This window comes from Oncorhynchus masou, chromosome 3 (genome assembly GCF_036934945.1).
Source record: "Oncorhynchus masou masou isolate Uvic2021 chromosome 3, UVic_Omas_1.1, whole genome shotgun sequence".
Lineage (NCBI taxonomy): Eukaryota > Metazoa > Chordata > Actinopteri > Salmoniformes > Salmonidae > Oncorhynchus > Oncorhynchus masou.
This window is the reverse complement of record NC_088214.1, coordinates 2,863,948-2,886,647: the sequence shown is the minus strand read 5'-3', so window position 1 is coordinate 2,886,647 and position 22,700 is coordinate 2,863,948. Positions and strand designations below refer to the sequence as shown.

The following is a 22,700-nucleotide window of genomic DNA, read 5'->3' as shown; positions in this document are numbered from 1 at the left end:
GAGTTTATATATAGAGCGTGCGACTGTCTTTATTTTTTTCTAGTCTTTAGACTTAAAATAAATAATGGATTTATTGTGATGGTGTAGGCTATATTACAAGGATTTATTCAACTTTTTCAAATGTAGACAGTGCATCAGTGGCTTGTAGTGCAATGATGTGCAATGATATGCAATGGTGTGTGTAACAGTATAGCTTCCGTCCCTCTCCTCGCCCCAACCTGGGCTCGAACCAGGGACCCTCTGCACACATCAGCAGTCACCCACGAAGCATCGTTACCCATCGCTCCACAAAAGCTGCAGCCCTTGCAGAGCAAGGGGAACCACTACTTCAAGGTCTCAGAGCGAGTGACGTCACTGATCGAAACGCTATAAGTGCGCACCACCGCTAACTAGCTAGCCATTTCACATCCGTTACACTCACCCCCCTTTTGACCTCCTCCTTTTCTGCAGCAACCAGTGATCTGGGTCAACAGCATCAATGTAACAGTATAGCTTCCGTCCCTCTCCTTGCCCCAACCTGGGCTTGAACCAGGGACTCTCTGCACACACCAACAGTCACCCTCAAAGCATCGTTACCCATCGCTCCACAAAAGCCGCGGCCCTTGCAGAGCAAGGGGAACCACTACTTCAAGGTCTCAGAGCGAGTGACGTCACCGATTGAAACACTATTAACGCGCACCACCGCTAACTAGCTAGCCATTTCACATCGGTTACATGTGCAATGCTGTGCAATGCTGTGCAATGATGTGCAATGCTGTGCAATGATGTGCAATGCTGTGCAATGATATGCAATGCTGTGCAATGATGTGCAATGACGTGCAATGACGTGCAATGCTGTGCAATGCTGTCCAATGCTGTCCAATGATGTGCAATGCTGTCCAATGCTGTCCAATGATATGCAATGTGTACTTTACACTACTCTACTCTACACTACTCAACTCTACTCAACTCTACTTTAGTCTACTTTACACTACTCTACTCTACTTTACTCTACACTACTCTACTCTACTTTACTCTATACTACTTTAGTCTACACTACTCTACTCTACACTCCTCTACTCAACTCTACTCTACTCAACTCTACTTTACTCTACCCTACACTACTCAACTCTACTTTACTCTACCCTACACTACTCAACTCTACTTTACTCTACTCTACTCTACTCAACTCTACACTACTCTACTCTACTTTACTCTACCCTACACAACTCTACTTTACTCTACCCTACCCTACACTACTCAACTCTACTTTACTCTATACTACTTTAGTCTACACTACACTACTCTACTTTACTCTACTCAACTCTACACTACTCAACTCTATACTACACTACTCAACTCTACTTTACCCTACACTACTCTACTTTACCCTACACTACTCTACTTTACTCTACTCAACTCTACTTTACTCTACACTACTCTACTCTACTCTTCTCTATTTTACACTACACTACTCTACTCTACTCTACTCTACTCTACTCTATTTTACTCTACACTACTCTACTCTACTTTACTCTACTCAACTCTACTCTACTTTACTCTATTCTACTTTACTCTACACTACTCTACACTACTCTACTTTACTTTGCTCTACACTACAGTGATGGGGAACTGTTCTTACCGTTGGATAGACCAAGCTACAGTGATGGGGGACTGTTCGTACCGTTGGATAGACCAAGCTACAGTGATGGGGAACTGTTCTGACCGTTGGACAGACCAAGCTCCAGTGATGGGGAACTGTTCGTACCGTTGGATAGACCAAGCTACAGTAATGGGGGACTGTTCTTACCGTTGGATAGACCAAGCTACAGTGATGGGGAACTGTTCTTACCGTTGGACAGACCAAGCTACAGTAATGGGGGACTGTTCTTACCGTTGGATAGACCAAGCTACAGTAATGGGGGACTGTTCTTACCGTTGGATAGACCAAGCTACAGTAATGGGGGACTGTTCTTACCGTTGGATAGACCAAGCTACAGTGATGGGGAACTGTTCTTACCGTTGGATAGACCAAGCTACAGTAATGGGGGACTGTTCTTACCGTTGGATAGACCAAGCTACAGTGATGGGGAACTGTTCTTACCGTTGGATAGACCAAGCTACAGTAATGGGGGACTGTTCTTACCGTTGGATAGACCAAGCTACAGTGATGGGGAACTGTTCTTACCGTTGGATAGACCAAGCTACAGTAATGGGGGACTGTTCGTACCGTTGGATAGACCAAGCTACAGTAATGGGGGACTGTTCTTACCGTTGGATAGACCAAGCTACAGTGATGGGGAACTGTTCTTACCGTTGGATAGACCAAGCTACAGTAATGGGGGACTGTTCGTACCGTTGGATAGACCAAGCTACAGTGATGGGGAACTGTTCTTACCGTTGGATAGACCAAGCTACAGTGATGGGGGACTGTTCTTACCGTTGGATAGACCAAGCTACAGTGATGGGGGACTGTTCGGATACCGTTGGATAGACCAAGCTACAGTAATGGGGGACTGTTCTACCGTTGGATAGACCAAGCTACAGTGATGGGGAACTGTTCGTACCGTTGGATAGACCAAGCTACAGTGATGGGGGACTGTTCGTACCGTTGGATAGACCAAGCTACAGTGATGGGGGACTGTTCGTACCGTTGGATAGACCAAGCTACAGTGATGGGGAACTGTTCTTACCGTTGGATAGACCAAGCTACAGTGATGGGGGACTGTTCTTACCGTTGGATAGACCAAGCTACAGTGATGGGGGACTGTTCTTACCGTTGGATAGACCAAGCTACAGTGATGGGGGACTGTTCGTACCGTTGGATAGACCAAGCTACAGTAATGGGGGACTGTTCGTACCGTTGGATAGACCAAGCTACAGTGATGGGGAACTGTTCTTACCGTTGGATAGACCAAGCTACAGTAATGGGGGACTGTTCGTACCGTTGGATAGACCAAGCTACAGTAATGGGGGACTGTTCGTACCGTTGGATAGACCAAGCTACAGTGATGGGGAACTGCTCCTTGGAGCTGAGCATCTTCATGATGTTCGTTCTACTGGGAGGACTGATGGTCCACAGACTGTTAGAGCTGCCCTCCAACTCAGCTATGGTCAGGTCCTCTGGCATGTAGGATTCCAACCACTGCATTGCTTCCTGTACAGAGGACAGGAGGGACGAGAATATTGTCTACGTGTTACAATGGAGATTTACCCTGTGCTCGGCCCACCCATCACAGTGGGACAACGCATATAGTAGTTGCATAAAATACTTGTAACCGTGCACTTACAGGGTCGCTGAGGTATGACCTCATGAATGTGTTATGGAATTCATGGTTGGAGACTTCTCTGAGCTGGTTCTGCTGAGCACTCATTGTGAAGATGGGCTGGAAAAGATGAACTTAGTTAGAGGACTCATCTCTGGTGTAAACTGTTTTAGCATGGACAGGTGGCAATAAATCGCCAATATTAGCTTTACAATAATAATAATAATAATAATAAGTAAATTGACTATTTCACAATGGAGATGGTTTTAATCGTGGGTGCTGTCACAAACGCCACAATGGCACAGCTACATTGAGGAGTTCTCTAACTATCTCTATGGGCTGGAAAACACAATTTAGGATGTAATCTACAGAACAGCAAGTCACAAAAACAGGTTGAGTCAATTCCAATGTACCCATAATGCACAACTAATGTCCCACGAGACTGGGCTGTCTGTCTGACTGACTGACAGACGGATTCATCTCAAACCCGAGCAACTGATGGACCTATCAGTAGAAGAGCCTTAGTTCTGTTACAGTACCTGGAACCCGGCCAGGGTGATGGAGAAGGAGACGTCCAGTGGTTTGTTGACCACCCCCACCACAGACTTGACCAGAGACATGAAGAGTAGAGGGAACCAGATGATACAGATCAGAAGCATGACGATCATCCCTCCCATCCCATACTTCACCACCGGCTTCTTCGCCTGGCCCCGCGGCTGGGGGTATCTCTGGAGGGGGAGGGGGAGAGGAGGACTATAGTTATGGGCTGAGGATACCACTGGAGAGGAGAGGACTATAGTTATGGGCTGAGGATACCACTGGAGAGGAGAGGAGGACTATAGTTATGGACTGAGGATACCACTGGAGAGGAGAGGACTATAGTTATGGGCTGAGGATACCACTGGAGAGGAGAGGAGGACTATAGTTATGGGCTGAGGAACCACTGGAGAGGAGAACTATAGGTGTGGACTGAGGATACCACTGGAGAGGAGAGGACTATAGTTATGGACTGAGGATACCACTGGAGAGGAGAACTATAGGTGTGGACTGAGGATACCACTGGAGAGGAGAGGAGGACTATAGTTATGGACTGAGGATACCACTGGAGAGGAGAGGACTATAGGTGTGGACTGAAGATACCACTGGAGAGGAGGACTATAGTTATGGACTGAGGATACCACTGGAGAGGAGAACTATAGGTGTGGACTGAGGATACCACTGGAGAGGAGAGGACTATAGTTATGGGCTGAGGATACCACTGGAGAGGAGAGGAGAGGAGGACTATAGTTATGGGCTGAGGATACCACTGGAGAGGAGAGGACTATAGTTATGGACTGAGGATACCACTGGAGAGGAGAGGAGGACTATAGTTATGGGCTGAGGATACCACTGGAGAGGAGAGGACTATAGTTATGGACTGAGGATACCACTGGAGAGGAGAGGAGAGGAGAGGAGGACTATAGTTATGGGCTGAGGATACCACTGGAGAGGAGGACTATAGTTATTAACTGAGGATACCACTGGAGAGGAGAGGACTATAGTTATGGACTGAGGATACCACTGGAGAGGAGAGGACTATAGTTATGGACTGAGGATACCACTGGAGAGGAGAGGACTATAGTTATGGACTGAGGATACCACTGGAGAGGAGAGGAGGACTATAGTTATGGACTGAGGATACCACTGGAGAGGAGAGGAGAGGAGGACTATAGTTATGGGCTGAGGATACCACTGGAGAGGAGAGGACTATAGTTATGGACTGAGGATACCACTGGAGAGGAGAGGACTATAGTTATGGGCTGAGGATACCACTGGAGAGGAGAGGAGAGGAGAGGAGGACTATAGTTATGGGCTGAGGATACCACTGGAGAGGAGAGGAGAGGAGAGGAGGACTATAGTTATGGGCTGAGGATACCACTGGAGAGGAGAGGACTATAGTTATGGGCTGAGGATACCACTGGAGAGGAGAGGACTATAGTTATGGACTGAGGATACCACTGGAGAGGAGAGGACTATAGTTATGGGCTGAGGATACCACTGGAGAGGAGAGGGTCCTGTGTGGCTATGGACTAGAGCATGGCGCTTGAGACGCCAAGCGTCGTGGGTATAGTTATGCTGGGGCCACCCATATGTAGGAAGTAGTGGCCCCAGCCGACTTGTATACCACTGCTTTGACAAAAGCGTCTGCTAAATGGGATATATATATATATAGGAGGACTATAGTTATGGGCTGAGGATACCACTGGAGAGGAGAGGACTATAGTTATGGGCTGAGGATACCACTGGAGAGGAGAGGACTATAGTTATGGACTGAGGATACCACTGGAGAGGAGAGGACTATAGTTATGGACTGAGGATACCACTGGAGAGGAGAGGAGAGGACTATAGTTATGGACTGAGGATACCACTGGAGAGGAGAGGACTATAGTTATGGGCTGAGGATACCACTGGAGAGGAGAGGACTATAGTTATGGACTGAGGATACCACTGGAGAGGAGAGGACTATAGTTATGGACTGAGGATACCACTGGAGAGGAGAGGGACTATAGTTATGGACTGAGGATACCACTGGAGAGGAGAGGAGAGGAGGACTATAGTTATGGACTGAGGATACCACTGGAGAGGAGAGGACTATAGTTATGGGCTGAGGATACCACTGGAGAGGAGAGGACTATAGTTATGGACTGAGGATACCACTGGAGAGGAGAGGAGGACTATAGTTATGGGCTGAGGATACCACTGGAGAGGAGAGGAGGACTATAGTTATGGGCTGAGGATACCACTGGAGAGGAGAGGACTATAGTTATGGGCTGAGGATACCACTGGAGAGGAGAGGACTATAGTTATGGACTGAGGATACCACTGGAGAGGAGAGGAGGACTATAGTTATGGACTGAGGATACCACTGGAGAGGAGAGGAGAGGAGGACTATAGTTATGGGCTGAGGATACCACTGGAGAGGAGAGGAGGACTATAGTTATGGGCTGAGGATACCACTGGAGAGGAGAGGACTATAGTTATGGACTGAGGATACCACTGGAGAGGAGAGGACTATAGTTATGGGCTGAGGATACCACTGGAGAGGAGAGGAGGACTATAGTTATGGACTGAGGATACCACTGGAGAGGAGAGGACTATAGTTATGGACTGAGGATACCACTGGAGAGGAGAGGACTATAGTTATGGACTGAGGATACCACTGGAGAGGAGAGGACTATAGTTATGGACTGAGGATACCACTGGAGAGGAGAGGAGGACTATAGTTATGGGCTGAGGATACCACTGGAGAGGAGAGGAGGACTATAGTTATGGACCGAGGGTACCTCTGAAATGGCACCCTTGTGCCGTATAAAGTGACCAGGGCCCAAATAGTCCATACGCAATATGGTGCCAGTGGGTCCTGGTCAAAAGTAGTGCACTGTATAGGGAATAGGGTGCCACTTCGTGTCAAAAGTAGTGCACTATATAGGGAATAGGGTGCCATTTGGGGTCAAAAGTAGTGCACTATATAGGGAATAGGGTGCCATTTGGGATGCATCCATATACTTATGTGATGTAAGGTGGCTGGTTCGGTGACCACGCTCCCATGATGAGTGGATTGTATCCTCTCCTGTCCATGGTTATCTGGGTAATCTTGCCTTCGACCTGAAGAGCTGAAGACCTGAAGTCTAAACTCCCAGAGCTAAAGTTTCAATCAAATCTAACTTTGCAACACAAATGCAGCTTGTGGAAAAATATATATATAAAAAAAACAAAAAACCAGAAGGCAGTGGTGGGCCTTCTCTAGGTTCTAGCTGAGTAGGCTAAGCTAACACATTCTTGTGACGCAGTGGTGGGCCTTCTCTAGGTTCTAGCTGAGTAGGCTAAGCTAACACATTCTTGTGACGCAGTGGTGGGCCTTCTCTAGGTTCTAGCTGAGTAGGCTAAGCTAACACATTCTTGTGACGCAGTGGTGGGCCTTCTCTAGGTTCTAGCTGAGTAGGCTAAGCTAACACATTCTTGTGACGCAGTGGTGAGCCTTCTCTAGGTTCTAATTGAGTGGGCTAAGCTAACACATTCTTGTGACGCAGTGGTGGGCCTTCTCTAGGTTCTAGTTGAGTGGGCTAAGCTAACACATTCTTGTGATGCAGTGGTGGGCCTTCTCTAGGTTCTAGCTGAGTGGGCTAAGCTAACACATTCTTGTGATGCAGTGGTGGGCCTTCTCTAGGTTCTAGCTGAGTAGGCTAAGCTAACACATTCTTGTGATGCAGTGGTGGGCCTTCTCTAGGTTCTAGCTGAGTAGGCTAAGCTAACACATTCTTGTGACGCAGTGGTGGGCCTTCTCTAGGTTCTAGTTGAGTGGGCTAAGCTAACACATTCTTGTGATGCAGTGGTGGGCCTTCTCTAGGTTCTAGCTGAGTAGGCTAAGCTAACACATTCTTGTGACGCAGTGGTGGGCCTTCTCTAGGTTCTAGCTGAGTGGGCTAAGCTAACACATTCTTGTGACGCAGTGGTGGGCCTTCTCTAGGTTCTAGTTGAGTGGGCTAAGCTAACACATTCTTGTGATGCAGTGGTGGGCCTTCTCTAGGTTCTAGCTGAGTGGGCTAAGCTAACACATTCTTGTGATGCAGTGGTGGGCCTTCTCTAGGTTCTAGCTGAGTGGGCTAAGCTAACACATTCTTGTGACGCAGTGGTGGGCCTTCTCTAGGTTCTAGTTGAGTGGGCTAAGCTAACACATTCTTGTGACGCAGTGGTGGGCCTTCTCTAGGTTCTAGCTGAGTAGGCTAAGCTAACACATTCTTGTGACGCAGTGGTGGGCCTTCTCTAGGTTCTAGCTGAGTAGGCTAAGCTAACACATTCTTGTGACGCAGTGGTGGGCCTTCTCTAGGTTCTAGTTGAGTGGGCTAAGCTAACACATTCTTGTGATGCAGTGGTGGGCCTTCTCTAGGTTCTAGTTGAGTGGGCTAAGCTAACACATTCTTGTGATGCAGTGGTGGGCCTTCTCTAGGTTCTAGCTGAGTAGGCTAAGCTAACACATTCTTGTGACGCAGTGGTGGGCCTTCTCTAGGTTCTAGTTGAGTGGGCTAAGCTAACACATTCTTGTGATGCAGTGGTGGGCCTTCTCTAGGTTCTAGCTGAGTGGGCTAAGCTAACACATTCTTGTGACGCAGTGGTGGGCCTTCTCTAGGTTTGAGCTGAGTGGGCTAAGCTAACACATTCTTGTTATGCAGTGGTGGCTCTTCTCTAGGTTCTAGCTGAGTGGGCTAAGCTAACACATTCTTGTGATGCAGTGGTGGGCCTTCTCTAGGTTCTAGCTGAGTGGGCTAAGCTAACACATTCTTGTGATGCAGTGTTGGCTCTTCTCTAGGTTCTAGTTGAGTGGGCTAAGCTAACACATTCTTGTGACGCAGTGGTGGGCCTTCTCTAGGTTCTAGCTGAGTGGGCTAAGCTAACACATTCTTGTGACGCAGTGGTGGGCCTTCTCTAGGTTCTAGTTGAGTGGGCTAAGCTAACACATTCTTGTGATGCAGTGGTGGGCCTTCTCTAGGTTCTAGCTGAGTGGGCTAAGCTAACACATTCTTGTGACGCAGTGGTGGGCCTTCTCTAGGTTCTAGCTGAGTGGGCTAAGCTAACACATTCTTGTGACGCAGTGGTGGCTCTTCTCTAGGTTCTAGCTGAGTGGGCTAAGCTAACACATTCTTGTGACGCAGTGGGCAGAGCTCGTGTTCGAACCCTGTTGGTCCCACAGACACATGAACGAGGAGGATACACAACCTACCCTCTCTGACTCCCTCCAGCACTTGAGGACGAAGATGTGAGCGTAGATGTCTTCCACACAGATCCAAGAGGATAAAGACAGAGAGGTGTCGGTCCAGACCCAGTCCATCACCGCACGCAGCTCAGTCAGGAACGGGATCAGACGGAACCTGGAAGGGGAGAACGCACACAAACACACACAGTGTTGTGACACTGGCTCTCAAATCACAGCCTATTTCTCAAATACAGTTTAATTGTGACTTGTGTCACAAGTCAAGTCAGATTCCTGGACTCAAGTACACTGGGTCACACTATAAAGGCGTACAGAGAGTAATTTGAGACTTACAACACTATACAATAGTGATTTTCATCTGTATGTTGAATGTGTGAGTTGAATGTCCTACTACACCCTACAGTGTCCTAACTCAATGTTTCCCAAGTGCAGGGAACAGATTAAATTACAACAGATTAAATTAATTTGGCGAGGAACACGTTTAGAGCAGAGGTTCCCAAACTTTTTCACTCAGGCCCCCCCTGTCCGTCATTGGGGAACATCCCCCCCATCCCACACCACGTCTATTTCTATGGGAACAAGCACTGTTCATGACACGAACTGTTCCCTCCCCTCTTGTTGCCAGAGAGAACCTTTTGCAGGTTTAAAAGCTTATTTCCCCCAATCCTACACCTTTTGTCATACAGTGCAGGTAACATTTTAAAGTGTTAAAGCTCATTTTCTTAAAATTCTAAACATTTTGCCGTGTCTAATGTGTATTCATTTGATACTTGAGTGACTCAAATATTGCAACAATATCAATCGACTTAAAAAAAAAAAACTAACTGACATGGGGCTAGTTGATCTGGACATTCCTGACAAGTTATAACTAGTTCTCTAAGTTATAAATGAGCTTTCAAACCACAGGAAAGTCTCAGTCCGGCCATGCTCTACAGTAGTTGTAAAACATCTTGCATGCTATTTTTTTATCGCATTATAAAGTCTGAGTTGTGTTCTGATTTTGAGGGGTTTCTGATGAATCTGTTTTCACAAATTCGGGTCTGTGGCCCCAAAATAAAGCTGGGGAACCCCTTGTCCTAACTCACCTTAGAAACCAGAAGAATTGGTCTGTGGCCCCCAAAATAATGTTTGTCCCCCTGTCCTAACTCACCCTTGAAACAGGAAGAGGTTGACGTAGTTGGTCTGTGGCCCTCAAAATGAAGTTGGGGAACCCCCTTGTCCTAACTCACCCTTGAAACAGGAAGAGGTTGGCATAGTTGTAGCTCTTGGTGAGGAAGTTACCCAGGACTCTGGTGGGGTAGCCACAGCGGATCTGATAGGCTGACAGCCCAAAGTAGATACACTTGATACAGTACCATAACTTGGCTACTGTGTTCTCATTGAAACGCCTGAAAAGTGGACAGAGGTATAAATACTGTTAGGCAAGGTTACTAATGACAAACACTGATACTAATGATACATCCTTAATCAATCACGAGGCCCCTACCCCCCCCTAAGGAGATCTGACCCAGTCCAGATATGTTTACAAAATGAACTAATTCAACAACGAATTTATTAAATCAACCCAATAAATCACATGTATTAACTAATTTACTCCACAAGGTGAGCATTAACCTCTCAGTGACTCCGGGCAGGATGAAGAACATCCAGAAGTGGATCCCGAACACCAGGATCACCTGGAAGATGACCTTCCCCAGCACTGTCTTCTTGAGGTACAGGGCCCGGTCCACCACCATGGTCCCAAACTGGATCAGAACCATCACCAGGAAGGCTCCGGGAACCTGGTCCTCCGACAGGGACGACGTGATGTCTGCTCCCGCTGAGTGTTTCTGACAGAAAGGATTATAAAAGATAAGGTAAGATAAGAGGAAGTGATGTCTGCTCCCGCGGAGTGTTTCTGACAGATAAGAAAAGATAAGGTAAGATAAGATAAGAGAGGAAGTGATGTCTGCCCTCGCTTAGTGATTGTGACAGATAAGAAAATATAAGGTAAGATAAGATAAGAGAGGAAGTGATGTCTGCTCCCATGGAGTTTCTGACAGATAAGATAAGGTACATGTTCAAGTAACTGTCAACATTTCAACTAACCTTTCACTAACTCTAATCCTAGTGGGGATAGGGTTAGTGGATAGCTCTAGCCCTAGAGGACAGTGTATACCCCAATAGAGACTAGACAGACCCCAAAGGATGACTAGACATACCCCAACAGAGACTAGAAATACCACCACAGAGACTAGACATACCCCAAAAGAGACAAAACTAGACATACCCCAAAAGAGACTAAACTAGACATACCCCAAAAGAGACTAGACTAGACATACCCCAAAAGAGACTAGACTAGACATACCCCAAAAGAGACTAGACTAGACATACCCCAAGAGACTAGACATACCTCAAAAGAGACTAGACATACCCCCAAAAGAGACTAGACTAGACATACCCCCAAAGAGACTAGACATACCCCAAAGAGACTAGACTAGACATACCCCAAAAGAGACTAGACTAGACATACCCCAAAAGAGACTAGACATACCTCAAAAGACTAGACATACCCCAAAAGAGACTAGACATACCCCAAAAGAGACTAGACTAGACATACCCCAAAAGAGACTAGACTAGACATACCTCAAAAGAGACTAGACATACCCCAAAAGAGACTAGACATAAAAAGAGGCTAGACATACCCCAACACAGACTAGAACTAGACATACCCCAAAAGAGACTAGACATACCCCAAAGAGACTAGAAAACTAAATACCCCAAAAGAGACTAGACATACCCCAAAAGAGACTAGACATACCCCAAAAGACTAGACATACCCCAAAAGAGACTAGACTAGACATACCCCAAAAGAGACTAGACTAGACATACCCCAAAAGAGACTAGACTAGACATACCCCAAAAGAGACTAGACTAGACATACCCCAAAAGAGACTAGACTAGACATACCCAAAAGAGACTAGACAATACCCCAAAGAGACTAGACTAGACATACCTCAAAAGAGACTAGACTAGACATACCCCAAAAGAGACTAGACATAACCCCAAAGAGACTAGACATACCCCAAAAGAGACTAGACATACTCAAAAGGATGGACCAGGTAGACATAAAAAGAGACTAGACTAGACATACCCAAAATAGGACTAGACATACCTCCATGGACTAGACAAACTCAAAAGAGACTAAACTAGACATACCCCAAAACAACTAACACATGCCATTGGAACACAGGAGTGATGGTCATAATGGGCCTCTGTACGCCTGGAGTAGATATTCCATACAAATCTTCTGTTTCCATCAATTCAACAACATTAACAATCCACTGCATTCCTGGTCAATTTGATGTTATTTTAATAGACAAAAAAAAATGTGTTTTTCTTTCAAAAACAAAGATATTGATCATCAAAATTTTCTCTGAGTGTTCTCCTTGATCAGCTGTTTCTTAGTCATTCTGAGACCAGCACTGCCCAAAAGAGACCAGCATACGTACCCCAAAAGAGACCAGCATACGTACCCCAAAAGAGACCAGCATACGTACCCCAAAAGAGACCAGCATACGTACCCCAAGAGAGACCAGCATACGTACCCCAAGAGAGACCAGCATACGTACCCCAAAAGAGACCAGCATACGTACCCCAAAAGAGACCAGCATACATACCCCAAAAGACCACCATGCATAATGCATGTTACAACCAGCTATTGAGACCAGTTACGTGAGACTAGCATACTAAAAAGAGACCATACGTAAAAAGAGACCAGCATACTTACCCCAAAAGAGACCAGCATACGTACCCCGTACGTACCACAAAAGAGACCAGCATACGTACCCCAAAAGAGACCAGCATACGTACCCCAAAGTAAATACGTAAGTTAGATAGTAAAGTTAAGTAAAGTGAGTTAGTGGACCAGCATAAAAAAGTTAAAAGTAATTAGTACCCCAAAAGTCATAGTACCCCAAAAGAGACTAGCATACTTACCCCAAAAGAGACCAGCATTAAAAAGCAGAGAATCCGAAGTGATGATAGTGGTAAAGAACATGAACATAGAGTGACAGTGTAGGATGGACCAGGTTGTAAAGAAAAGTGAGTTATGGTCCTGGAGAGACAATTAAAATAAAGTCAACCAATCAGAGTTAGTGGTCAATCATTCAACCAGTCAAAGTGAGTTAAGGTCTTGGTTTGATCATTTGTTCTCTGAGTTTCTCCTTGATCAGTGAGTTAGTGGTCTAAGGCTAAAGTGAGTTAGTGGCCTAAAGTAATGCAGTGAGTTAGTAGTAAAGTAAGTTAGCGGCAAAGTAAAGTAAGTCGATAGTAAAGTTAAGTAAAGTGAGTTAGTGGTAAAGTTAAGGGAAGTAAGTTAGTGGCTAAGTAAAGTAAAGTAAGTTAGTGGTAAAGTTAAGTAAAGTGAGTTAGTGGCTAAGTAAAGTGAGTTAGTGGTAAAGTAGAGTGAGTTAGTGGTAAAGTAAGTTAGTGGTTAAGTAAAGTGAGTTAGTGGTAAAGTAGAGTGAGTTAGTGGTTAAGTAAAGTGAGTTAGTGGTAAAGTAGAGTGAGTTAGTGGTAAAGTAAAGTAAGTTAGTGGTAAAGTAAAGTAAAGTGAGTTAGTGGTAAAGTAGAGTGAGTTAGTGGTTAAGTAAAGTGACTTAGTGGTTAAGTAGAGTGAGTTAGTGGTAAAGTAGAGTAAGTTAGTGGCTAAGTAAAGTAAGTTAGTGGTTAAGTAAAGTAAGTTAGTGGTAAAGTAAAGTAAAGTGAGTTAGTGGTAAAGTAAAGTGAGTTAGTGGTAAAGTAAATTGAGTTAGTGGTAAAGTAAAGTGAGTTAGTGGTAAAGTAAAGTAAGTTAGGGGCAGAGTAAGGTTGAAGTAAGTTGTTGGCAAAGTAAAGTAAGATAGTGGGTAAATAAAGTAACTAGCATTGTACAGTAACGTAAACTAAAGTAAATATCTACAGTAAATTAAATAGCTAAGTAAAGTATAGTAAAGCAAATGGCTAAGAAAAGTAAAGTAAATTAAGTAGATAAGTAAAGTACAAAAGTAAATTAAAGTAAACTTTGCTCTAACAATTAAAATAAATGTCTTAAAAAAATGTAAGAAGGAGGCAAGGTGGAACCATTCTATTCAATGTGATTGACACGCGTGTGAACAACAGGCACAACCAAAAAACAAATTTGACAATCTCTTTTCACCTCTATACAAAAACTCCAAGGTTGGTGAGTGAAAAAAATGAAAAACGCCACCTGCTGGAGAACAAAGATTTTGGCCCAGTTAAACCTCTTGCTTTGCATCTTCCTCTCTGGCTGAGTGGCCCTGTGAGTGAATGATGTAGAGCCATGGGGAAGACTGAGCATCTACCACTATCAGATTAGGGAAGGGATGTTTTAGTTCCCCCACTTTTTATCACCCACCAATTCACTTGTCCTATAGCAGATTCAAATGTTTTCAGCTAGTAATATGTCAATATTTAGCTTTAAAAATTAGCTATGACATACATAGCCAATTAATATAACACGGCTTTGGATTTCACGCCCGTCTCAAAAGCGTATGGTTATGAACGTTTGAAACTTCGGATGGAAAATTACTGAGGGTGACAGAGGACAATATTGACACTTCTATTGGCCATCTCTTCAATCTAAGCCTACAGGAAGGTGTGTGCCCTCAGGCCTGGAGGGAAGTAAAAGTAATTTTGTTGCCCAAGAATAGCAAAGCACCCTTTACTGGCTTAAAACAGCCGACCAATCAGCCAATCAACCCTTAGTAAACCTTTGGAAAAAACAACGCTATTTTACAGTAAACAAATTAACAACATATTTTCAGAACATGTGCTGCACTTAAAGAAACAACTGGTTATTGGCTGAAAGAAATTGATAATAAAATTATTGTGGGAGCTGTTTTGTTAGATTTCAGTGCAGCTTTTGACATTATCGATCATAGTCTGCTGCTGGAAAAACATATGTGTTATGGCTTTATACCCCCTGCTATATTGTGGATTGAGAGTTACCTGTCTGACAGAACACAGAGCCTCTCCAACATAATCCAGGTAGAATCAGGAATTCCCCAGGAATTCCCCAGGGCAGCTGTCTAGGCCCCTTATTTTTTCAATATTTACTAATGACCTGCCACTGGCTCTGAGTAAAGCCTGTGTGTCTAGGTATACTGATGACTCAACACTATACCAGTCAGCTTCCACAGCAAGTTAAATCACTGCAACACTAGACAACGAGGTGCGGTCAGTATTATAATGGTGGCAATAAATAAGTTAGTCCTAAATATTTCAAAAGCTAAAAGCATTGTATTTCGGACAAAACCATTCACTAAACCCTAAACCTAAACTAAATATTGTAATGAATAATGTGGAACTGTCATTGTCAAACATAATGATGCAACAGTAGCTAAGATGGGGAGAGGTCTGTTCATAACAACGCTATCAACAAGGCAGGTCCTACAGGCCTTAGTTTTGTTGCACCTGGACTACTGTCCAGTCGTGTGGTCAGGTGGGGCAAAGAGGGACTTAGAAGAATAACAATTGGCTCAGAGCAGCACGGCTGGCCCCTTAAATGTACAAAGAGAGCTAAAATGAATAATATGCATGTCAATCTCTCCTGGCTCAAAGTGGTGGAGAGATTGACTCCATCACTACTTGTATTTGTGAGAAGCATTGACGTGTTGAATGTACCGAGCTGTCTGTTTGAACTACTGGCACACAGCTTAAACAAGACATGCCACCAGAGGTCTCTTCACAGTCCCCAAGTCCGGAACAGATGATGGGAGGAGCACAGTACTACATAGAGCCATGACTACATGGAACTCTATTCCACATCAGGTATGCAGCAGTAGAATCAGATAAAAAAACTGATAAAAATACACCTTATGGAACAACGGGGACTGTGAAGAGACACCCACACAGGTACAGACACACACGATAACGCAAAGTACGCATGGATTTTGTGTTATAGATATGTGGTAGTTGAATGCTGGCCTGAGGGCACACACTTAATGTGTTGTAAAATTTGTTGTGAAATGTATTTGAATGTTAAAAAAAAATGTACAACAGCTTTACATTTAGCCTTGGCAGCAGTGAATGAGGATCCATAATAAATACAAATACAAAATACAAGCTGCTCTCTGATGTGAGAGATGTGAGAGTGATGTGTTGTGTTGGATTGGCAAAGAAAGGAACTTTAAATACTGAATACCAAGCGTTATGTTTGGGGCCAATCCAACACAACACAACACATCACTGAGTACCACTCTTTTCATATTTTCAATCATGGTGGTGGCTGCATCATGTTATGGGTATGCTTGTCATCGGCAAGGACTAGGGAGTTTTTTAGGATAAAAAGAAAGGAAAAGAGCTAAGCACAGGCAAAATCCTCACGAAAACCTGGTTCAGTCTGCTTTCCAACAGACACTGGGAGACAAATTCACCTTTTAGCAGGACAATAACCCAAAACACAAGGCCAAATATACACTGGTGTTGCTTACCAAGATGGCATTGACTGTTCCTTAGGAGTCTAGCTACAGTTTTTACTTAAATCTCCTTGAAAATTTATGGCAAGACTTGGAAATGGCTGTCTAGCAACCAACTTGACAGAGCTGGAAGAATTTGAAAAAATAATATTATACAATCCATGTGTGCAATGCTCTTAGATATTAATCCAGAAATACGATGCCAAAGGTGAATCTAACTTGTATTGACACTGGGGTGTGAACACTTACAGTACCAGTCAAAAGTTTGGACACCTACTCATTCCAGGGTTTTTCTTGATTTTGACTATTTTCTACATTAGAGAATAATAGTGAAGAGATCAAAACTATGAAATAAAACATATGGAATCATGTAGTAACCAAAAAGGGGTTAAACAAAACAAAATATATTTTATATTTGAAATTCTTCAAAGTAGCCTCCCTTTGCCTTGATGACAGCTTTGCACACTCTTAGCATTCTCTCAATCAGCTTCATGATGTAATCACCAGGAATGCATTTCAATTAACAGGTGTGCCTTGTTAAAAGTTATTTGGATTTGTTTAACACTTTTTTGGTTACTACATGATTCCAAATGTGTTATTTCATAAATCTGTACATCCCTACTAAGTAAAGTATGGAGCTTTATTAAAATAAAGTCAATCGTAAAGTACTGTAAAGTACTGTAAAGTGCTGTAAAATACTGCAAAGTGCAGTAAAGTGCTGTAAAGTGCTGTAAAATACTGTAAAGTGCTGTAAAGTACTGTAAAGTGCTGTAAAGTGCTGTAAAATACTGTAAAGTAAAGGCTAAGTCAAGTCAAGTCAAATAGATTTCCTGACCTCTCTTGGAGCGTACTGAGTGGACTGAGCGGTGGGAGATATGAGACCCTCCACTGGAGCTCTTTCTTCTCTGGTAGGTCTGCTGCTGTTGCTGGGGGTTGTGCATGGGGACGTGTACAGAGTCCACGGAGGTGCCCATGCCCAGGTTTATAGACCTGAGGGTCTGTGTGGACCCCTTCCTCTCGCGGGGGGTGGAAGGGACGGGAGTGGCCTCCATCTCCCTCCTCTCATCGTCCTCTGACTCAGTGTCCCTGCGGAGGATCTCCTTCTTGGTGTCCTTAAGGTTGTCTTCATCCCATAGACCATGACACTATGGCAGGACAGTACAAAGAAGAGACACAAGGTTAATGCTCTGTACCAAACCAAGTGGCGGCAGGTAGAGGAGAGGTAAGGTATGATGGAACTTTGAACAAACAAACAATTACGTTGTTTTAAGAGTTGTAAGCAATGACTCTCGATCGTATCAATCGGCAAACCAAAATCGCAACATGATAGTTCCTTATGAACACAATACAATCCACTACACTATGCACTATACAATACACCATACTATACACTATACACCATACTGTACACTATACACTATACACTATACAATACACTATACACCATACTATACACTATACACCATACTATACACTATACACCATACTGTACACTATACACCGTACTATACACTATACTATACTATACACTATGCACTATACACCATACTATACACTATACTATACACTATACAATACACCATACTATACAATACACTATGCACTATACACCATACTATACTATACACTATGCACTATACACCATACTATACACTATACTATGCACTATACACCATACTATACTATACACTGCACTATACACCATACTATACTATACACTGCACTATACACCATACTATACACTATACTATACACTATGCACTATACACTATACTATGCACTATACAATACAATACACTATACTATACTATACTATACTATACGATACTCTATACTATACTATACACTATACTATACTATACAGTATACACTATACTATACACCATACACTATACTGCACACTATACTATACTACGCACTATACACCATACTACACACTGCACTATACTATATACTATACGCCACACTATACCATACACTATACACTATACTATACACTATACTATACACCATACACTATACACTATACACACACCACACTATACTATACACTACACACTATACTATACACTATACACGCACCACACTATACTATACACTACACACTATACTATATACTATACTATACGCCACACTATACTATACACTACATACTATACTATACACCATACTATACACCATACTATACACTATACTATACTATGCACTATACACCATACTACACACTGCACTATACTATATACTATACTATACACCATACTATACACCATACACTATACTATACACCATACACTATACTACACACTATACTATACTATGCACTATACACCATACTACACACTGCACTATACTATATACTATACTATACGCCACACTATACCATACACAATACACTATACTATACACCATTCTATACACCATACACTATACTACACACTATACTATACTATGCACTATACACCATACTACACACTGCACTATACTATATACTATACTATACACCATACTATACCATACACAATACACTATACTATACACCATACACTATACACACACCACGCTATACTATACACTACACGATACACCATACACTATACTATACTATGCACTATATACACTGTACACCATACACTATACACTATACTATACACTATACTATACACTATACTATACACTATACACCATACTACACTACACTATACTATACTATACTATATTATACTATACTATACTATACACTATGCATTTTACAATACATTATATAATATATATAATATATATATATAATATATATAATACAATATACTATACCTTATATAATACACTATATACAATACTATACACTATACACCATACTACTACACTACACTATACTATACTATACTACACTATACTATACTACACTATACTATTCTATACACTATGCATTATACAATACATTATATAATACATATTATATAATACAATATACTATATATATAATACACTATATATTATACCTTATACAATACACTATAAACTAGACTATACACTATACCTTATATAATACCTTATTTAATACACTATATGCTATATTATACCTTATATAATACACTATACGCTATATTATACCTTATATAATGTACTATACACTATATAATACACTATACAATACATTCATACAATAAGCTCCAACTAACAGACTCCAGAGCTGTGCCACAGCCAGCTAGAACAGACTCATCACATGCCACTGCTTCTCAGCTAAATAACAGGAGAATCCAGGTCCCGTATTCACAGAGAGTCTCACAGTGGGAGTGCTGATCTAGGATCAGATCCTCCCCGTCCATGGAGTTCTTACTCACTACAATCTAAATTGGCTACGCTGATCCTAGATCAGCACTCTTTCTCTCTCTCTCTCTGAGACGTACCTTCAGGATGGACCTGTGGAAGAAGAGCGCCAGAAGCTGTATGAGGTCGTAGACGACGTATCCGTCTTTCTTCTCCACTCCGATGATGTTTGGAGGGTGGTAGGGTTTATTCACGTCCACCTTCGGGTTCTGGTTGAAGGGGAAAAAGCCGAACTGGAAGAAATACTTGATGACGATGGTGACCTAGGAGGGAAGATATAAACAGACAGTAATGTTATCATAGGGTCATTATTCATGTTTACCGTCCAATCAATAAAAGTGGGGGTGTATGTTTCATTCGGACTGGCATCGGTCAGACGTTTTAATCACTGTCAGAATGTAACCTAGAAGTCATCCAAGACTTCCTAGAATCAGTACAGCACACACGGACACAGCCTCCGAGCCAAAACATTATCCTCCAACTAGAAACGTTGGGTGCTGGTTTAGTTAATAATGACATAGTCAGGGATTATATAACCACAAATATTTTCCTTAACTTCAGGAGCTTCATGGTCTTTGTGTAAACATAGAGACAGTCATTGTATTGAACCATAGAAAGTACCAGTCTAATGATTACAATGTTGTACATTCAACAGACTAAACTAATGTAATATTATTTAATACCGCAATGTAAAGTAAACTATCACGGAATTAATAGGAATATATATAGCATAGATAGAACCTCTTGCTCGACAGTGTTTGTCATGGACCACACAGATAGATAGAACCTCTTACTCGACAGTGTTTGTCATGGACCACACAGATAGATAGAACCTCTTACTCGACAGTGTTTGTCATGGACCACACAGATAGATAGAACCTCTTACTCTACAGTGTCTGTCATGGACCACACAGATAGATAGAACCTCTTACTCGACAGTGTTTGTCATGGACCACACAGATAGATATAACCTCTTACTCGACAGTGTTTGTCATGGACCACACAGATAGATATAACCTCTTACTCGACAGTGTTTGTCATGGACCACACAGATAGATATAAACCTCTTACTCGACAGTGTCTGTCATGGACTACACAGATAGATAGAACCTCTTACTCGACAGTGTTTGTCATGGACCACACAGATAGATAGAACCTCTTACTCCACAGTGTCTGTCATGGACCACACAGATAGAAATAAACCTCTTACTCGACAGTGTCTGTCATGGACTACACAGATAGATAGAACCTCTTACTCGACAGTGTTTGTCATGGACCACACAGATAGATATAACCTCTTACTCGACAGTGTTTGTCATGGACCACACAGATAGATATAAACCTCTTACTCGACAGTGTCTGTCATGGACCACACAGATAGATATAACCTCTTACTCGACAGTGTCTGTCATGGACCACACAGATAGATATAAACCTCTTACTCGACAGTGTCTGTCATGGACTACACAGATATAGTATCTCCATTTGACCAGCAGGAAGACAATGCTTCAGCAACCGTAAATGTGAACTATTATCTGGATTATAATCTATGGATATTTTTGACGGGGTTTATTGTAAAAAATAATAATACTAATAATCGAATTAAGATCCTACACCTGTAGAACTGTATGTGTTTCATGTGCAGGAACTCTAAGTAGCAAATTGCATTATAAAGTATAATATCCAATACAATCCTGCAATCATCCAGTAGTCAAACACATTAGACTAAAGGATTGTATACTATAAATACCAAATGGTTGTCATAGACAGTACCTCTACTGTAGCAGTATACATCTTAGTGTACTGTCCATTACCTCAGTGTATACGATGGCAGTCATCCAGAACCTCTTACTGGGTCTAGGTACTGACAGCATGGCCCAGAGGAAGATGAGGATGGGGAGGACCAGGGTGACGCAGGAGGCTGACAGCATGTTGTTGAGGATGATGACTAGGTAACACACCATCTCAGAGTGGGCCACCAGCATGTTATACAGGGCATAGACCAACTGGAGCACCAGGGGCTGGCCCACATAGAACCGCTCCGACCGCTCTAGCTCCTCATCATGGAACATCCTGATGTGGGAGTGGGGGAGAGAGAGAAAGAGGGAGAGAGAGAGAGAGAGAGAGAGAGAGAGAGAGAAAGTGAGAGAGAGAGAGAGAGAGAGAGAGAGAGAGAGAGAGAGAGAGAGAGAGAGAGAGAGAGAGAGAGAGAGAGAGAGAGAGAGAGAGAGAGAGAGAGAGAGAGAGAGAGAGAGAGAGAGAGAGAGAGAGAGAGAGAGAGAGAGAGAGAGAGAGAGAGAGAGAGAGAGAAAGTGAGAGAGAGAGAGAGAGAGAGAGAGAGAGAGAGAGAGAGAGAGAGAGAGAGAGAGAGATTGAGAAGAAGAGAGAGGAGAGAGAAAGAGAGAGAGAGGGAGAGAGAGAAAGAGAGCAGGAGATAGAGAAATAGAGGAGGAGAGAGAGAGAGAGGACACTGTGGTAGGATAGATAGACTTGTGTCTAGAGATTAATGCTAAATCAAAAACTAAATCAACAACACAAGAGAGTAGTTGAGTCCACTCACTAGTTGAGAGAGAGAGCAGTAGAGAGAGAGAGCAGAGAGAGAGTAGAGTAGAGAGAGTAGTAGTAGAGTAGTAGAGAGAGAGTATAGAGAGAGAGAGAGAGTAGTAGTAGTAGAGAGTAGTAGCAGAAAGTAGTAGTAGTAGTAGTAGCAGCAGTAGCAGAAGTAGTAGTAGAGAGTAGTAGTAGTAGTAGTAGAGTAGTAGCAGAGTAGTAGTAGTAGTAGTAGCAGAAGTAGTAGAGTAGCAGTAGTAGTGCTGTAGTAGTAAGAAAGTAGAGTAGTAGTAGCAGCAGCAGTATCAGAGAGTAGCAAAGTAGTAGAGAGTAGAGAGAGAGCAAAGTAGTAGTAGAGTATAGCAGAGA

General features: G+C 42.9%; 1 protein-coding gene across 1 annotated transcript in view; it reads right to left on the bottom strand.

The window, feature by feature from the left end:
- The window catches only part of LOC135518608 (piezo-type mechanosensitive ion channel component 2-like), a 328,980-nt gene that overhangs the window by 8,298 nt on the left and 297,982 nt on the right, over positions 1 to 22,700 (bottom strand). Inside the window, 10 exon segments of the mRNA XM_064943769.1 lie at positions 2,967 to 3,136; positions 3,270 to 3,365; positions 3,785 to 3,973; positions 9,004 to 9,151; positions 10,224 to 10,382; positions 10,609 to 10,823; positions 11,196 to 11,206; positions 17,290 to 17,599; positions 19,862 to 20,044; positions 21,596 to 21,854. Of these exon segments, the coding sequence (XP_064799841.1) occupies positions 2,967 to 3,136; positions 3,270 to 3,365; positions 3,785 to 3,973; positions 9,004 to 9,151; positions 10,224 to 10,382; positions 10,609 to 10,823; positions 11,196 to 11,206; positions 17,290 to 17,599; positions 19,862 to 20,044; positions 21,596 to 21,854 (1,740 nt within the window).